Raw genomic sequence first — 17,312 nt, forward strand, 5'->3', positions numbered from 1 at the left:
CTTTAAACTTAATTGATGGTGTTAAGGATTTGTTAATTCCGCTGTTTCTTGCTTACTTTTACGAAATATGATGTCCAAAATGGTTCATGACTCTGTTTTAAATATGCTGTCAGGACCTCGGAGGCTCGGGGCTTCAGCAAAATTCGCGTAAGTTGCATTCTTAAACAAGCGCAACAGTTTTATTGCATAAAATAACATCAATGCATATGTATCAATACAAACATCTGTTTTGTTCTCCAATGTTGCCAGACTTTCCATATCGATAACTGCCGCGTTATCTATATGCGTTGCCCAACACATTATATGGCGGACTTTTTAAATTTATAATAATTAAATTAATTTCAGATCGCACTTAAATTGGACTTGGCTTGTGAAATATGTAAGAAGTGTGTCTCATTCTTCAATAAGCCGTTTTCCAAAAGAAAACATACAAACGGAACATTTTAATATGCTGCCAATTCAAAATGAGCGTCTGTGGAAATATGAGTCGGGTTCTGATGAACGTACTCAAGTGAAAGCTGCGCTATCTGAAATCCTTAACAAAATAGAGCCAGTGCCATTCGTAATAGACGGCAAGGAGCTTTATAATAAATGTGAGCTAGTTCAGAGGGTGCCTTACAATATACACCATTATATAGCGCGGTATGAATATTCATGTAAACAAATCATAATCTATTCTAATCGGATAATCCCAAAACATTTACAGTTATAATCACGCCGATCATAAAGTTATTCATCAGGCAATCGATTCGGCTACCAGGGCGCAGCAAACGTGGGATAAGACAAAGTTAAGTGAGCGCATGGCCATTTGGGATAGAGCAGCCGATTTGATAGCCAATAAATATCGTTTGAAGATTGTGGCGGCAACGATGCTTGGCCAGGGAAAGACACTGTGCCAGGCGGAAATGGATGTCGCTGAGCTGGTGGACTTTATGCGCATCAATCCAATTTTTCTACGTGACTTGGCAAATTACAAACCACTTAACAGTCGACCAGAAGCCTATTGCAATCATATGATATTACGCGGTCTTTCCGGCTTTGTAGCCGCGATCAGTCCATTCAACTTTACCAGCATTGCTGGAAATTTGGCCTATACACCCGCACTGATGGGCAATGCAGTGCTCTGGAAACCTTCAGATTCTGCTATTCTATCCAACTGGTATGTGTTCCAGGCCATGCAAGAGGCAGGTGTACCAGACGGCGTAGTAAACTTTGTCCCAGCCGACCCGACAAAATTCGCTCGGACAATAACGCGTAATAGCAATCTAGCCGGTATTCACTTCACCGGCACGTCACCGGTACTAAAAGTGCTCTGGAGGATGGTTGGAGAGCGTATTGACACCTTTAAGAACTATCCACGCCTAGTCGGTGACTGTGGCGGCAAAAATTTCCACTTTGTGCATCCCTCGGCAAACACAGAGGTTGCAGTAGCCTGCACCATACGAGCAGCGTTCGAGTATGCTGGGCAAAAGTGCTCCTCCTGCTCCATGCTGTACGTGCCCGAATCTTTGTGGAAAAGTGAGATTGAGACAGCCCTGCTGGAGATAACACGCAGACTGTTTATCAGCGATGCTACCTACTGTGACTGCTTTTACTCGGCGGTCATTGATAAGAATGCATATACACGCCTGTTTACATATCTAAACTATATACATAACAACGCCAACTGTGAATTGATACTTGGTGGCACATGCTCCAAGGGTCGCGGCTACTTTGTCGATCCTACCATAGTGCTTGTAAGCGATCTCGACTGTTGTCTGTGCAAAGATGAACTGTTAGGACCCATTCTCTGCGTCTATGTCTATAAGGATAGTGATTTACATAAGACCATGGATAAAGTTGCGGAAATTAATCACGGCCTGACGGGCTCTGTCTTTGCCATGGACGATGAGTTTATTAAGGAAGCTTGCGAAGCGTTCAAATCCAATGTGGGTAACTTAAATATAAATGACAAATGTACGGGCGCCATGGTGGGACAGCAACCATTTGGAGCTGGCCAAATGACAGGCACCAATGAGAAAATGGGAAGTCCACAGTATTTGCTGCGCTGGACATCGCCGCAGGTTATTAAAGAGTCCTTTGTGCCGCATGTAAATGTTTATTATCCCTATATGGAGATCAGCGATACTATACAGGACGTTAAGAAATTAATTAAACCTCAGGAAACTGATGATTCTGACGATTATAATTCGCATAGAACCGAATAAACTTTAGTCTTCAGCAAATTCTTGTTAGTGAAATTACTTTAAAGTTAAACAATGGATGTGGGATTTAACTACGACTGTGTTTGTTCTTAAATAATTTAGTTCTTTACTCTTAGATATATATACTAATGAAAATGGATATTCTTTTTAATATACCTAGTTATGAGTTATATGTCTGATAATCAGTGAACAGTTTTTCAAAGGTTCTGAAAATATTTGTACACTACGCTTAAAAAATTTGAAATTTATGGTGCTGCTTGCCAAATGTTGACATTATATTGGTGGCACAAAATGAGATGTCTGGTTGGCATGAGCTGCAGCACGAGTTTCGAATAACAACCATATACCTGTTGCTGATTCTCTCGATTCCCACCTCAAACAGCGATAGCAAAATAAAAGAGATAGCCAGTACGCCAGTCCATCTACCCCAGAGCCAGACGGCCACGTTGAAACGAATGTCTGTCAACAAAGTCGATATACCTCGGCTCTACTCTGCATACCGGGTGCTATTGAAGGAGAGCGGCTCCGATGTCAAACTCAACGTGGGCAAACTAGGCAAGAGAACAGCTGTGGCAGATGAGGAGGATGATGATGCGGTTAGCAAAGGTGTCGAAATTCTCAAGGAACCTACAGGGGTGAATAATACGGTGAAAGCAGCCACAATAAATAAAGAACTTCAAGATAAGGCAAATGGAACTAAAACTATACTTGATGCAACAGGTGATCGGGAGGGGACGAATGGTAAATGTGTGCCGGTTGGAAAACTCAATGATGTGGAGGACGAACAGAACGATAAGGGGAAGTCGAAAAATCCAGCAAGACATGGCGTGGTTATAGTTAAAATTGATGTGCCTTCCGAGACAAAAGCGGATTCCGAAAAGGACTTGGGAAGAGGCGCACGGCCTCAGGGCAAAAAAACTGAAATGGATTCAGCTGAACTGCGAATAGCAGAGTTGAATCGGGTGTATCAGGATTTTGTGAATGCCTGGAAAAGGCCTACACCGGAAACAAGGGGCCACAATTTGCTTGGACAGAAGAATACATTTCCGGCCAGGCCTTTTCGATTAAGTGCACTAAACTCCCTAATGAACGTTGTTGAGAATCTGAAGCAGTCGAATCCGGTGGATGAAATTGTCAAGGCAATCAATGATGAAATGAATCCGGAAAAAGAAAGTCTCATCGGTTCCATTAAGCTAAATATAAACAATAATCTAGCGCCAGCTAGTCAAAATCAAGAGAAAAACAAAAGAATTAGCAGCCGATCCTCAAAAATGTTTAAGCGCTTGGCTCCTAATGTGGCACCCGATATTAAGACCGGTGGCCTTTATGAAGAGTACAAGAAAAAACTGAATGGCATTCTACAGGCACACAAGCATCCGCGTAAATCCCTTGTCAAAGAAGAGACAGTACCTTTCCATAGTAATTCAGCCGGAAAGCATAAGGAGCTGACCCTGTGTCACTGTGATTCTGCGAAATCGCTAATCATGGCCGTCGACAGTAGTGGACCGAAGGTATCCAAGGAACTGACGCCATGCCATTGTGAGGCCACAAGACACACCAACTTGGCATTCGAAGGGGATACGGTTAAAATATCCAATGGCCTGATTCCCTGCCAATGTGCAGCCATGAAAAGTGCCAGCTTGGCCGACGTGGTTAATTCGTGTTTATCTGAAACAGGCAGGAGCACAAAGGAGAAGAGCACGAGTACGCAGATGAACAAGGAAAATAAGCTGAATGGCGGCCTTAAACCATACTATTTATCAAACTCAAAGCACAGGCAGATGGTTTGGAATGATGTGCCTTTGATAAGGCCCGGAAGTCAAAGAAAAGGTAAAGTTGTTAAGCCGCAGATATTGTCCGCATCCAATGGTAGGATGAACCCAACTATAATCAATATGAAGAGTCGTGCTCCAAATGCCGCATCTAAAACTAAGCCAAAGGTCAAAATTGAGCAGGCAGTCTCTAAAAGTTTTTTGCGTAAAAACGCGACACACTCCGCTGCATTTATCAAGAATCAAAAGCAGCTGCAGCACATACTCAAAGTCTTTCAGGCCAAGCATCGCTCTATGAATGTAAGAAAAACCTCAAAGCGCGGCTTGATCAACTTGGCCAACGGGTTTGATAACACGCCTGCCCATTTGGCTTTTCCGGAAGTGCTCGTTAATAAGTTTGGGCAGACGCAAGATAACGGCGGCAGAATGATTGAGAATATGGCGAAGCAGTTGAATGTGTCGCCTGTGGAGATGGCTCAGCGGATTGCCTCGTCTAGTAGTGCAGGCAGCTATCCACTGCAGGCCAACTTAGGTAAGTAGTTTGGCATTTGGCACATTATTAGCTGACAAAGATTTTTAAAAAGCAAGCCAGACCAACGGATGCCAAGTATCAATGGCAGCATCAAGCCCCAAGATTGCGCCGTCAGCCACATTAGCCTGCCAACAGGGACCAACGGCTAATTTAGCGCCCATGTTAGAAAAGATTTTAAATCGACTACAGAGTATGCAAGATTCCAATTTTAATCAGGGTACAGCAGACAAATTGCCTTGTTGCTTCGCCGATCCAACTGACGGTTAGCAGACTACTAAGGTTTGAAATGCACATATTTTTTTTAAATTCTACTCGTATCAGGTGCTCCCTGTGAATTAACAGGCTCCTGGGAGTCTCTACTATTAAGCATTCGCATCAATATTAGAGATGACAACAAGATCGTTGTGCCGGAAGTCAAGCCGACCTGTTCCCAGCCCAAATTGCGTCGCTCCGACACCAATCGACTTTGGCGACAGTGTGTTAAAATGACCCCAATCGAAATCAAGCAACGCTTCGTATCATCTCAAATGAAAGTGCTTAATGTGACCATACAGGACACGCTGCCACCACGTCCGCGTGAAATGATGGATAACCTTACGGAATGGACATTCACGGGTCAAGCGGTCAATACTTTAGGTGGGCCGATATCGTTAACCTGTCGGAAGCTAAACTCCAATTTGATGGGAACCTTTCTGGGCTTTTGTCGTCGATGCGGTTGCATAGACACCATTTTCGGCAGTTGGACCTTTTGTCAGCCGTCACGGGATTGTCAGGACATAACAATGTCAATTTTTGATAGGCGGGACATTCTGCGTCGTTTTTCGTTAGACGATGCGCGTAGGGAACGATTTAAGGAGCAATTATATACAAAAAGCAAGTACGCCAAAATAGAGATGGAACGACAAGAATCGGAATTACCCACGTAACCGGCAAGACACACTAGTAACTTTATTAATTGCAGTTTTTTTGGTTCTATGTTATGTATTCATTTATTTTGATAACTAAGACGTTTCTTTTTTAAATAACATTACAGCTGTTGCCTTTTGTTGCGGTTTATAAAGGACATTGCATAGCCAATGGAGCGTTTGACACAGTGCTCGTCCATGTCATTGCCTGTCTTACACTGCCTCAACTGGCCCACCACATAGTCTACGACTCTGGTTTTTAGTTGCTCGTTGTCTATGCGCTCCAGACGCTTCTCAACTTTGTGTATGAGCAGATAGGCTTCTGGATAATCGGCGACATCACAGGGCCACATCTCAGAGTGTCTATGAGTCCAGCTTGGTCGGACCTCTTCGTCACTCGTATTATAGTCCTGTGACTGCCGCCACGTGCCGGCCTTAGCCAGGGCAAATATACAGACAAGTAGAAGAATGTAAGAGAGACGCATTATATGAAAATGAATGAATGCTAAACTCAACTACTGATAGCACTATTGACACTGGCTTTTATACGGTTGATAATCTATGAATATTTTGCTGAATTTGCAGTGCTTTGTTAAGCTAGGGCTTTGCACTTTGAATGGCCGATATTGGTTTTGCTGACACTTGCAGTTCTTATCGCTAGTGTGCATGTATTTAAATCTAGTTAGGCGCGCAATCGCACATTGCAATCGCAATCGATAAGACTGCTTGTTATCGGCCGCAGGACAGCTGTTCAAAACTCGTTTGCCAACACTGCAATTGTGGACTTGGCAACCCTGCACGAAAACACTCCAACAAGAAGAAGTGAGAGCTGCAATTTGTTAATTAAAAACAAACAAATATAATTAAGCGCACTGTTTTGGGCAGAAATAACGCGCAAATGCAAGCAAAATGGGTAATCAATTGGTTGGCATTGCACCATCGCAGATCTATGCAGTGGAACACTACTTTTCTGGCCAGTTTGGCAATGAAATCATTTTCGACCTGAAGTGAGTACATATTTAACAGCTGCTTATTACACATAAGTGTATATATGCACATATGTGTTCATATGACGTCTTATCCACCCACAGTATGGGGAGTACGCGTTTTTTCAAAGTGGCAAAAGCTAAAACCGATGAAGGTTTGATAGTTGTCAAGGTATTTGTCAAACATGATCCAACCTTGCCTCTGGAGGATCACAAGGAACGCTTGGAGAGCATCAAGAAGACCCTATCGCTTGCAAATGCTGTTAACTGTTTGCCCTTTCAACGCGTGGAGGTTAGTCCACAATTAAATTTTTCCGTCAAGGTGTTAATGCGATCTTTGACTTTCCTGAACAGCTCATCGACAAGGCAGCCTATATAATGCGAGAGTATGTCAAGCACAGTCTGTACGATCGCGTGTCCACTCGACCTTTTCTTACTGTGCTCGAGAAGAAGTGGATTACCTTTCAGATTTTATGCGCTCTAAACCAGTGTCACAAGCAAAAAATCTGTCATGGTGATATAAAACTTGAGAACATTTTGATCACCTCATGGAATTGGATCCTGTTGTCGGATTTTGCTTCATTTAAGCCCACATATCTACCTGAGGACAATCCAGCAGATTATACCTATTTCTTTGACACGAGCAGACGCCGCACTTGCTATATAGCTCCTGAGCGTTTTGTTAAGACGATGTCGTCTGAAGACGATCCTTATAATGCAAATATGTCCGTTATTCACTCGGACTCCATAATACGTGTTCCGACTTCCTATGCTGGCAACACTTTGCAGCCTGCCATGGATATATTCTCCGCTGGGTGAGTTAATACATAGAACACATTCACAACATAAATGTATTAAGAGTTTTTCCATTCACAGCTGTGCCTTGCTAGAGCTCTGGACAGAGGGCACTGCTCCATTTGAGCTCTCTCAACTGCTCGCTTATCGGCAAGGTGAACGAGATCTCGTGGAGAAACATTTGGCTGGCATTGAGAACGAACGACTGCGCAACTTACTGGCATCCATGATTGACATTAATTCAATAAAGCGCAAGAGCGCAGAGGATTATTTAGATCAGGAGCGCGGTAAACTATTTCCAGAATACTTTTACTCATTTCTGCAGTCATATTTGCAAATGTTCTCATCGACACCAATCAAGTCGCCCGATGACAAGATACAATGTCTGCACAAAGATATTGGTCACTGCATTAAGGTGCTCACACAAGCACAGGACGTAACTCCCAGTGAGGAAGACGAACAGATACCAGAGAAAAGGGATCCTCTTAAGTACGAGCGACTGCCGCCAGATCAGGATGGTCTTATACTTATCATAACAGTAGTCACCTCTTGCATTAGAGGTCTCAAACAGTCCAACACAAAAATTGCGGCGTTGCAGCTACTGCAAAAGTTATCGAAGTATACTACATCTGAGACGATACTGGATCGTATATTACCATACATTGTATGTTACAGTTGAATTATCAAATATTTCATTTAACTCATGTTCTTTGCCTGCAGCTGAATCTGGCACAAAAGTCGACAGCCAAGGTACAGGTTCAGGCTATTGAAACGTTGACCGCCTGCTTGAGCATGGTCAAGGACATTCCTCGCAGCGATGCCAATGTATTTCCGGAATACATACTGCCCTACATCACCGACTTGGCTAGCGAATCGAGCGCTGTTATTGTGCGCGTGGCCTTTGCCCGCAACATTGCAGCACTTGCCAAGAGTGCTGTTTACTTTCTGGAGGAGACGCAGCGCAATGCACCAAACGAAATGCCTACGCCACGATATGAGGCTGAGCTGAATGCTCTGCATGATATTGTGCGGCAGGCGGTGCTCAGTTTGTTGACAGACACGCAGCCCATTGTCAAACAGACACTGATGGAGTCGGGTATTTGCGATTTGTGCGCGTTTTTTGGAAAGGAGAAAGCGAACGACGTGATACTCTCGCACATTATGACGTTCCTCAATGACGATGATAAGAATTTGCGCGGCGCTTTTTATGACAACATTGCTGGTGTTGCTGGTTACGTGGGCTGGCAAGCATCGGATATACTGGTTCCCCTTTTGCTGCAAGGCTTCACCGATCGCGAGGAGTTTGTCATCGCAAAGGCCATACGTGCGGTGACAATTCTAATCGAGTTGGGCCACATAAGAAAGCCCACCGTTACTGAAATTGTAAATGAAACCGCCTGCTATTTGTGTCATCCAAATTTGTGGGTGCGTCATGAGATTTGCGGCATGATTGCCACAACAGCACGCAATCTGAGTGCTATCGATGTGCAGTGTAAGATTATGCCGGCCATTGGAAGATTTTTGAAGGCGCCGCTTATACAAGTGGACAAACCGCATATTCTGCTTGATTGTCTGCTACCGCCTATACCCCGACAGGTCTTTGACAGCGTGCTGCGCTTCCAGGACGTTCAGTGTTTTGTCAGTGCTCTCGAGGACCGTGCTCGCTTACGCAACAATACACGACACTGCGCCCAGCCTCAGTATGATGACATAAGCAGGCAGATTGGTGGTGCACGGAACAGTGGCCAGTCACAGTCTGATGACATGGGTCAGGCGCTGCTCAATGTAAGTGCTTTGGTAATTTTGGTTGTTCCAAGTGGACCACTCACATTTCCAAAACACTACAGCTCTTTCGACGACTTATCTCGGAGGGATTGACGGAGACTATTGAGATGCAATTGTTGGCTATGAAACCTTTTTTGATATCCCTTAAGCACAAGGCGCAACAAGATCTTGATGATGCCAGCTGTGCCAATGGACGGATTGTGGTCAGCCGCAAGCAGGTGGGCTGCCATGAATATCCCCTGGCGGAAAAGGCTACTAAATTGACCCAGGACAATCGTAAGATTTAAACTAAGTGCTATATCGACTTTCAGATTTGATAAACATAGTCTCCACCTAGGAAATACAGATGCTCCAGCACTTGTTTCACCCGCGACAGATGCGGCTATTACTACACACATAACTGCTGGCCCCTCCGGCAGTCCCGCCTCCGGCGCCATGTTACTGGGCGTGCCGCATACAACAGTAAGCACTGCCACTTCATTGGGTGAATATACCATGCCGGATCGAAACTATTCGCTAGATCGCTCTTCGGAGTGTTGCAAGGACTTGGAGTCGCTGACCCTTAAGATCAAGCGTCGCTATAATGTGCTGGCACTCTCCCAACGCTGCAATTATGATAAGCTGGTCACGCCATATCCATCCAATTGGCGCCTCAATGGTACGCTAGTTGCGCATCTGCATGAACATTCCGAGTCGGTAATTAAGCTGGCGCCGTTGCGTCCTGACGGTTCACTTTTTGCCAGCGGCAGCATCGATGGCACAGTGAGATTGTGGGATTGCAGCAAGCTAAACGGCAATCAGGGCATAAATAAATCTCGTCAGGTATATTCTGCTCATACGCCCATTTATGCGCTGGCCGCATGCGATGCTGGACAATCACTAGCGGTGGGTGGCAAGGATGGCAGTCTATTAATAATGCGCATCGATCGCAATTCCACCAAGATGACCCTACAGCAAGCCTTGGATCAGAAGTAATATAGACCAATCTTTGATTGCACATTTGACATAATTTGCTTTTTCATCTTTTTGTAGTGAATATAACGATGGACCTGTTGTGGATATGCATGCGTACGATCAGGCGGCTCAGAGTGTTATTGTCTATGCAACACTTTATGGCGGCATTGTGGCCTGGGATACGCGCATGCAGCATAGCGCCTGGCGTTTGCAGAATGAGCTGCGTCATGGTGTCATCACCACCATTTGTGCGGATCCAACGGGCTCTTGGCTGGCAACAGGCACCAGTGGTGGCAAGCATATCTGCTGGGACTTGCGTTTCCGACTGCCAATAACCGAGATAAAACATCCGGCGGACTCGTGGATAAGAAAAGTGGCATGCCATCCAACGGAGCCATCATATCTGATCTCCGCCTCGCAGTCCAATAATGAAGTATCTGTATGGAACATTGAGACGGGTCAACGACAAACTGTGCTTTGGGCCAGCCCAGCGCCCGTTCTGACTAATACCAGTCTCAATGATCCAGCAACAACTTGTGGTATTTTGAGCGGTGTGGTCGACGGTTCACCGTTCATTTTGACAGGTAGTTCGGATCAGCGTATCAGGTACTGGGACATAGGATCGCCAAAGAACTCGGCATTGAAAGTGCCAGCGGCAAATGATAATTTGTCCAATGTGTCCTTTAACTATAGGTATGTACTCATATGGTTGATATGCATTTAATTATTCTCCCAAACCCTTTCTTATATGTATGACTAATTCTAGCGCTCGTCTAATCGACGGCAGCCAAGTTATTGAAGAACAAATCATTCCTAAAAACGGTACAGGCGACTCGCAACAGATGCGTACTTCAATTGAGGAAAGTCCCAGATCGGGACCGGATATGCCCAAAGCAAGTCATCATGATGCCATCACTGACTTGCTCATGTGCAAAGATAAGGGACAAATTTATATAGCGTCGGCTTCGCGTGACGGTGTTATCAAGCTCTGGAAGTAGTAACTTATTTTAACTCTTTTATCTGTGATTAGTCTAATTAAACTACAATATAACTTATATATACCCGCATTTTGGATTCCCACATCGCACGTTAAAATTCAAATTCTTTGTTGCACTGTAGTGCATCTGTACATTAATTGGCGGCGCTGCCAGACCGTTAAAAACTAAAACGGCCTCTTACAACCAAACTACGTACTAAGCGACTTCAGCGTGTTGGCAACGGTAAATTATTGCAGACGCAATGACAACCCTACAAAAAGACGCCGCGGCCAACTTCACTTTTTTTTGACATCTGCAGCTGGCGCTGTTTTTCGCTTTTGTATCTTTGCAAGCGCCGTTATGAGCAGAGCGGCCAAGCGCCATAAGTCCAAGTGAAAAGTGAGTTTGTGAGGCAACGACGCTATAGTATACAAAAAGAATAAACAAAAATCAAGTATATCTCACAACTAAACAACTCAGCAGTTCAAATATCACAGCGGAGAGCGCAAATAAGTCAAAGTACCAATATCGAAATACAAAATATACAACGCACGGCAATTAAATCGCGCACGCAGTCGCTGTGTAGCAGGACAACGCTAGGGTCGACAAAAACAACAACAACAACAACGACACAGCCAGCGCACACATACAAGCATTTCAAAATGGCGCCAATTAAAGGTACCACTCGCACTGCTGCAAGCAACCAGGCGACCATAAACGCACTTTTGCCCATGGCAGGCGTACGAGGCAAGGGACTGAGCCGTCGGGCGGCCAACAGTGGCATTGATCCAAATGCAGAGAATATGCAGACGCGCGGTAAACGCAAGGCCGATAATAGCCCCATCAAGAATGATAAGATCAAGCGCTCGGCGCTGGGTAATTTGACCAACAATGTTAAGATCATGACGCTGCATCCAGGCGACGAGGACTCCAAGCAGCAGTTGCCCAAAAAGCCGACGGCACAGCAACTTCAGGCGCTTCTGGATGCAAAGACTATTGACAATCTAAATGTTTTAGCTGCAGTCACTGCTCCACTCCCTGCTGCTATGCCCAACAAAATAATGACGCGCGCCTCAACCAAGACAGAGGACTCGGTGGAGAACTGCCACAAAGTGCTGGACAAGTTCGAGGAGGCGTTAGCGCGTCAAAAAACACGCAAGGCACCAGTGGCAGCAAAAAAGCCGGCCACAGTGCTAGTCGAGCCAAAAGTTGCGCCCATGCAGGCGCCTGTTGTCCAAAAATTGGCTGCACCGCCTCCGCCGGCTGCCGTCAAGCCGGTGCGCCGCATATCAAATGACTTTAATAAGACTGAGGAGAGCCTCTATATGTCCGCCCTGGAGGACATCTCCAGCTGCGAATCCATGCGCTTGTCTGGCAATTTTGAGGCAGCGCGACGCCTCTCTGCTAAACTGCAACTAAAGACTGATCAGCCAAAGGCAGCACCGGCGCAGCAATCGGTGCATATGGCAGCAGCTGCTGCTGCTATGGTGACGCCTGTTCGTCCCGTGCCCGATGATGTGGAGGACTTTGACCGCAAGAACTGGGATGATCCCTTCCAGGTGTCCCACTATGCCATGGACATATTTAATTATTTGAAATTGCGCGAGCCAGAGTTTCCCATTCACGATTATATGCCAAAGCAGGTACATTTGACCACCTGGATGCGAACGCTACTGGTGGACTGGATGGTCGAGGTGCAGGAGACCTTTGAGTTAAATCATGAAACACTATATTTGGCTGTCAAAATTGTCGATCTCTATTTGTGCCGCGAGGTTATAAACAAGGAAAAACTGCAGCTGCTGGGCGCTGCCGCGTTCTTCATTGCATGCAAGTACGATGAACGCCAGCCGCCACTAATTGAGGACTTTCTGTACATATGCGATGGCGCCTACAATCACGACGAGCTTGTCAAAATGGAAATGGAAACGCTGCGAACCATCAACTACGATCTCGGCATACCGCTCTCCTACCGCTTCTTGCGCCGCTATGCTCGATGTGCCAAGGTGCAAATGCCCACGCTTACTCTGGCGCGCTACATTCTGGAGCTGTCGCTTATGGACTATGCCACCATTGGTTTTAGTGACTCGCAAATGGCCTCGGCCGCTCTCTTCATGGCACTGCGCATGCATGGCGGTGCCGCGAATCTGCACAAAAAGACCTGGACCTCAACGCTGGCCTACTACACAGGCTATCAACTGGCACAGTTTGCTGAAGTGGTGCCGGTGCTGAACGCAGGACTGCATAGGAAACCACGCGCCACCATCAAGACGATACGGAACAAGTACTCGCATAAGATATTCCATGAGGTGGCCAAGGTGCCGCTGCTTAGCAACGTGGAGCTATTCCAAAGCAATCTCGATCTGAACGAAAGTAACTCGTGCACCTGAGCCATACAATTGGGGGCCTTGCACTGCTGTAACGCCAATTAGCCAAATTGATAATGAGCAACAACTGTTACGCTTCACTAGACATTAAGACGCTTCAACCCATAACACCTCTAAAGAACCCTATCAGTCCAAATAGCAACCCCTTAACCAAGATATTCATATATTTTTATTTAATTTTTTCGATTTATTTTGTACTTTTTGCGTGTTGCTAATGATGTTCTATTATTGGTTAACATTTATGACTTTCTATAAATTTTATGTTCAGCATTCAGATTGTTTCCATTTATGTTTATTGTTTACTCTTCTTTTATAAAAAAAAGGCAATTAAGCAGGGTAGCCAGCACAACTGTCACCCAACCCGACCACAAGAACTAACCATTTACATATATATATATATTTAAATGTATACTATTTATAATCAGAAAATACCCATAATAAATTCTACACATATTTTAAGCATTTGCAACGCCAATGCCGTTTGATGATGTTAGACACCAAAGCTGACATGGATTATACGTTTAAACATTTAATACTACAATTCTACAGATCCTTACACGCGTAGTACTGTTAACAACTAACCGACGGCAGATGCTCTACACAGCTGGCCAATTCCCATTTATGTATGTAATTTTGTAGTTGTTGTTTTTGTTACCAATCATGACTTTTTATACATTGTATGTAACGGGAAAATTAATATTCCATTGTCTAAATAACTAGTTATGTATGTATTCGTATTCCATGTTATCTATATATGTATGGCTGTATGCATGTATGCAGCCGAGTCAAGAAAACCAATAAACAATCTTAATGTCCGTTCAAGAAAGTACATTTATATAAAGTTGGGGGAATGTGCAAGAGTTTAAGGTAAGTGCTTCGCATATAAATCCATATAGATGTCTATGTACATATATAATTTTGCATGTATTCACAGCACACCAACTATTTGGGACAGCTCTAGTTTCAATTGATTTTGTTCAGGTGAGTCTATTTCCCATGTGACACGCACATTCACATGCACATCAATAATCTATGTATTTGATTTCAGGCTCTGGTTTTTTTTGGCGCGCCCGTCTTCACATTTTAGCGCCAAATTATTTTGGGTTTTGCTTGGCAAGCGGCGCATGCGCCGCAAGACATCAGCATCGATGCCTGTTCCCGTTCCCGTTCCCGTAATCGTCTTTGTCCAACAAATCACTGCATACATAACCGATTTCTACCGCTGCAGTTGAACCTTAAAAGGGCAGGCAGCTAGCAGCAGCAGCCGCCGCCTGTCTGTCTGTCTGTCTGTCTCCTTGACGTTTTCTACCACCTTTCCTTGTCGGTCGCCGGCCGCCTGTCGTCCGTCGTCTGTCCTCCTCCCATTGTGCGCTTGTTCTTAATTTTTTTTGGCTGCCAGCGCTGCCTGCAACCAGGTAGTTTTATATCCATTGTGTGTTTCCTCAACGAAATTATGAGGCAACTGAAATGCATGTTACTTTTTTCCGGTTCGCAAGGTAGGGTGCGTTATGTACGTACAGGACAAAGGCAGAGTTGTCCTCGTGTTGATGTCGTCCTCTTCTACTTCTGCTGCTGCTGCTGTTGCTCAAGGTGCAACCGGGGTATATGGCTAATTACTTTGGTTGGGTGTGTGCAAAAAATCAAGTTTATTAAAGTACACACGGTCGAGCAGCTGCTGCTCCTAGACCTGACGCGGTAAGGTTAGCTTACACCTAACTTATGACCATACTCTAAATGTTATTTTTGTCTTTTTAGTAACCTGGCCTACTGAAGGGGCCATTATAGCCGCCACCAAAGCCGCTGCCATAGCCCTGGGAACCGTGATTGTTAAGCACATCGAATGGTCCCTTGTGCACACCATCCTCTGTGTACTCGGTTTTCATTTTGAAGCTATGATCCCAACGATCACGTTGCCCTGGTGATGCATGTGGTCCATAGTTATGTTGGTTCTGGTAGCTGATGGGTGGCGCTCCCGGGTGGGTCACAACAGGAACATTTCCTGGAACGCCTGAATAGTGTGGAAATGGTGCTGTAGGTGGATAAGATGGATATTGTGGCAAATATTGGCCTGGATAGGGGTAGCCAGGCTGTACGGGCTGATAGCCAGGCTGGTGAGCTCCAAAACTTGGATAAACGCCTGGAGGATTGCTTCCAGTATGAGCGGTTGCTTGCGGATTTGTATTATGCGAATATCCATGGGGAAACGATGCAGGCAGCTGTGCTTGTCCCGGAATTGGTTGCTGACAACCGTTTGGTACTGAATTTGGAGCAGCGCCTGGTGTAAGACGTCCGCATATAGCTGGTGAGCTTTGAGGAACTGGATAGAGGCCGGACTGTGGTTGTCCAGCGGTGGGTAGTGCAGGATAATTTGGATATCCAACAGGCTGTTGCTGTGGAATGCCCACAGCAATACCATACGGCCCAGGACGAGCATCAAAGATGCCGACACCACTGCCGCCGCTCTCGTGAGCGGACGGTGCGTCAATGTCAAGGGAATCACTTTGTTGCTGCCTTAGATCCGGATACAGTTGCGAGTTGAGACGCGCCCGCTCATGGTGACGATTGCTGGTAATGCCGCCTTTAAAAGTGGAGGCCAAGTTAAATTGGGTATTAGAATCCTCATTGCTTTCATCTCGCGAATATTGCGACGCGTGGGTCAGGCCAGCGGTCAGGGCTAATAGCAGCTCGACATAGACAATGCTCCAGCGCATGATGAAGCTTCCGATGGAACTAGACCCTAACAGCGCATGCTTCGTATATTTAAAGTTAATGCGATGTGAGCTTAGCTGAGTTTATGCCTGATGGGGTTATCGTTCATGTCATGTTCTAGACTGAGACGTTTTGTGTTTGATTTAGAAGTAAATAATAATGGCATTAGATGTTTGCAAAACCGAAGAGCTAATTCTCTTTTCAATTCTGAGAAATATACAAAACAAATATGTTGCGAAGCGTTCATTAAGTTCATTAATCAAATTTAAAGATGTCACAATTTTATGTATTAACGAGACAATACACTATGGTTTGGGTTTTCCCATGTTTTCTGGGCGAGCACATAGTTTGGTTCGCTAAACCTTGACTTTGTTTTGCAGAATCGAGAATGCGCAGCCCTGATACTTGCACCTAGATCTCTGCCATTCCATTAGCCTATTAATAATAGGATCATCAGCATTGTTGAAGGTTGATCATTGAGTAAACACATACATGTATATGTTCGATTATCAGCATGCTATATAAGTCTGACTTTTGTGAAGGAAGAGCGTCATATTAATTTTTAACACTCACAGAGATGCAACTCAACATAAGATTCTGCCTCCTGTCGCTGGCATTTCTGCTGGCTGCACAGGCCAAACCCACCTTTGATAAGATGGCTGAGGTGCTGCTTGGCGTACTGGATGATAGTCCGCACTACGCAAGAGCGGGACCCTATAGATCATACCCACCACCAGCACCGCTCATACAGGAGGGTTACGATCATGGCTATGATTACTATTATGGCGGCGGCGGTGGACATGTCCATGGCAATGGTGTGGTTGTTGGCAGTCCCTATTCCCAGCCCCCGCCACCGCCTGCATACGGCTACTACCCAAGACCAGCGCATGGTCCAGTAAAGGGCTACTATCCGGAACCGCAGTATCCACATGGCTATGCACCTACAGCACCTACTTATGGACAAGGCTATGGCAGATCGGGCGCAATAGGACCCGGAGTTGGCGGCTACAAGCAACATGGCTATTAAAATCCATTTGCATTTGATACATATTTTAGAAATTACTTAAGATTATAAGAAATGTTTTTTATACATAATTTATTTATATGACTGCAATCTGCTCAATCTACATATATGTTGTTATTTCTGGGCATCTCGAACTTGGTCACAGCTTAGAGAGCGTACACAATGCTGTACCTGGTGAAAATGGGAAAAAATTGAGCACCGAGCATTTCCGACTCCGTAAATTATATATGCATTTTCTTAGTTAGCATCAAGATTCGAGTAGACCTATTGGGGACTCTAGAGACT

At 45.0% G+C, this 17,312-nt stretch overlaps 7 protein-coding genes across 11 annotated transcripts; 5 read left to right on the forward strand and 2 right to left on the reverse strand.

The window, feature by feature from the left end:
• Positions 1–48: 48 nt before the first annotated feature.
• LOC115771748 (delta-1-pyrroline-5-carboxylate dehydrogenase, mitochondrial) lies at positions 49–2,225 on the forward strand. Its single transcript, XM_030717594.1, has 3 exons — positions 49–147; positions 346–642; positions 707–2,225. The coding sequence occupies exons 1-3, from the start codon at positions 68–70 to the stop codon at positions 2,205–2,207; spliced, it is 1,878 nt and encodes a 625-aa protein (XP_030573454.1). The 5' UTR covers positions 49–67; the 3' UTR covers positions 2,208–2,225.
• Positions 2,226–2,409: 184 nt separating this feature from the next.
• LOC115771747 lies at positions 2,410–5,515 on the forward strand. 3 transcript variants are annotated; one of them, XM_030717592.1, is made up of 3 exons: positions 2,410–4,508; positions 4,561–4,787; positions 4,851–4,933. In XM_030717592.1, the coding sequence occupies exons 1-2, from the start codon at positions 2,501–2,503 to the stop codon at positions 4,773–4,775; spliced, it is 2,223 nt and encodes a 740-aa protein (XP_030573452.1). In that variant the 5' UTR covers positions 2,410–2,500; the 3' UTR covers positions 4,776–4,787; positions 4,851–4,933. The 3 variants fall into 3 exon arrangements, with proteins under 3 accessions (XP_030573452.1, XP_030573453.1, XP_030573451.1); XM_030717591.1 differs by having other exon boundaries at positions 2,411–4,508; positions 4,561–4,770; positions 4,830–5,515; XM_030717593.1 differs by lacking the exon at positions 4,851–4,933 and having other exon boundaries at positions 4,565–4,711.
• A 10-nt stretch (positions 5,516–5,525) lies between these two features.
• On the reverse strand, positions 5,526–6,090 carry LOC115771754. Its single transcript, XM_030717604.1, has one exon. The coding sequence runs from the start codon at positions 5,896–5,898 to the stop codon at positions 5,536–5,538; it is 363 nt and encodes a 120-aa protein (XP_030573464.1). The 5' UTR covers positions 5,899–6,090; the 3' UTR covers positions 5,526–5,535.
• A 63-nt stretch (positions 6,091–6,153) lies between these two features.
• On the forward strand, positions 6,154–10,970 carry LOC115771746 (phosphoinositide 3-kinase regulatory subunit 4). Of its 3 annotated transcripts, XM_030717588.1 has the most exons (10): positions 6,154–6,235; positions 6,299–6,420; positions 6,505–6,691; positions 6,754–7,214; positions 7,276–7,858; positions 7,915–8,979; positions 9,042–9,255; positions 9,317–9,950; positions 10,012–10,626; positions 10,700–10,970. In XM_030717588.1, the coding sequence occupies exons 2-10, from the start codon at positions 6,323–6,325 to the stop codon at positions 10,929–10,931; spliced, it is 4,089 nt and encodes a 1,362-aa protein (XP_030573448.1). In that variant the 5' UTR covers positions 6,154–6,235; positions 6,299–6,322; the 3' UTR covers positions 10,932–10,970. The 3 variants fall into 3 exon arrangements, with proteins under 3 accessions (XP_030573448.1, XP_030573447.1, XP_030573450.1); XM_030717587.1 differs by lacking the exon at positions 6,154–6,235 and having other exon boundaries at positions 6,242–6,420; XM_030717590.1 differs by lacking the exon at positions 6,154–6,235 and having other exon boundaries at positions 6,242–6,420; positions 9,326–9,950.
• A 295-nt stretch (positions 10,971–11,265) lies between these two features.
• On the forward strand, positions 11,266–13,305 carry LOC115771939 (G2/mitotic-specific cyclin-B3). The gene has a single exon (XM_030717838.1). It carries the CDS (start codon positions 11,573–11,575, stop codon positions 13,295–13,297), a length of 1,725 nt encoding a protein of 574 aa, XP_030573698.1. The 5' UTR covers positions 11,266–11,572; the 3' UTR covers positions 13,298–13,305.
• A 1,720-nt stretch (positions 13,306–15,025) lies between these two features.
• On the reverse strand, positions 15,026–16,026 carry LOC115771940 (calcium-binding protein P). The gene has a single exon (XM_030717840.1). The coding sequence runs from the start codon at positions 16,003–16,005 to the stop codon at positions 15,046–15,048; it is 960 nt and encodes a 319-aa protein (XP_030573700.1). The 5' UTR covers positions 16,006–16,026; the 3' UTR covers positions 15,026–15,045.
• A 554-nt stretch (positions 16,027–16,580) lies between these two features.
• On the forward strand, positions 16,581–17,113 carry LOC115771688 (pupal cuticle protein Edg-91). The gene has a single exon (XM_030717505.1). The coding sequence runs from the start codon at positions 16,581–16,583 to the stop codon at positions 17,028–17,030; it is 450 nt and encodes a 149-aa protein (XP_030573365.1). The 3' UTR covers positions 17,031–17,113.
• Positions 17,114–17,312: the final 199 nt, after the last annotated feature.

The sequence above is a fragment of the Drosophila novamexicana genome, unplaced genomic scaffold (assembly GCF_003285875.2).
Source record: "Drosophila novamexicana strain 15010-1031.04,08,12 unplaced genomic scaffold, DnovRS2.1 tig00000108-arrow-pilon, whole genome shotgun sequence".
Taxonomy (NCBI): Eukaryota; Metazoa; Arthropoda; class Insecta; order Diptera; family Drosophilidae; genus Drosophila; species Drosophila novamexicana.

Excerpts from the sequence above, each read along its gene's own strand:
- LOC115771747 (XM_030717591.1), top strand. The coding sequence starts at position 2,501 with ATGTCTGGTTGGCATGAGCTGCAGCACGAGTTTCGAATAACAACCATA. Across the intron at positions 4,509-4,560 it reads TCCACTGCAGGCCAACTTAG|CAAGCCAGACCAACGGATGC; the intron begins GTAAGTAGTTTG and ends ATTTTTAAAAAG. Across the intron at positions 4,771-4,829 it reads CTTCGCCGATCCAACTGACG|GTGCTCCCTGTGAATTAACA; the intron begins GTTAGCAGACTA and ends TACTCGTATCAG.
- LOC115771748 (XM_030717594.1), top strand. The coding sequence starts at position 68 with ATGATGTCCAAAATGGTTCATGACTCTGTTTTAAATATGCTGTCAGGA. Across the intron at positions 148-345 it reads GGGGCTTCAGCAAAATTCGC|ATCGCACTTAAATTGGACTT; the intron begins GTAAGTTGCATT and ends AATTAATTTCAG. Across the intron at positions 643-706 it reads ATACACCATTATATAGCGCG|TTATAATCACGCCGATCATA; the intron begins GTATGAATATTC and ends AAACATTTACAG.
- LOC115771754 (XM_030717604.1), bottom strand. The coding sequence starts at position 5,898 with ATGCGTCTCTCTTACATTCTTCTACTTGTCTGTATATTTGCCCTGGCT.
- LOC115771940 (XM_030717840.1), bottom strand. The coding sequence starts at position 16,005 with ATGCGCTGGAGCATTGTCTATGTCGAGCTGCTATTAGCCCTGACCGCT.
- LOC115771688 (XM_030717505.1), top strand. The coding sequence starts at position 16,581 with ATGCAACTCAACATAAGATTCTGCCTCCTGTCGCTGGCATTTCTGCTG.
- LOC115771939 (XM_030717838.1), top strand. The coding sequence starts at position 11,573 with ATGGCGCCAATTAAAGGTACCACTCGCACTGCTGCAAGCAACCAGGCG.
- LOC115771746 (XM_030717588.1), top strand. The coding sequence starts at position 6,323 with ATGGGTAATCAATTGGTTGGCATTGCACCATCGCAGATCTATGCAGTG. Across the intron at positions 6,692-6,753 it reads TGCCCTTTCAACGCGTGGAG|CTCATCGACAAGGCAGCCTA; the intron begins GTTAGTCCACAA and ends TTTCCTGAACAG. Across the intron at positions 7,215-7,275 it reads ATGGATATATTCTCCGCTGG|CTGTGCCTTGCTAGAGCTCT; the intron begins GTGAGTTAATAC and ends TTCCATTCACAG.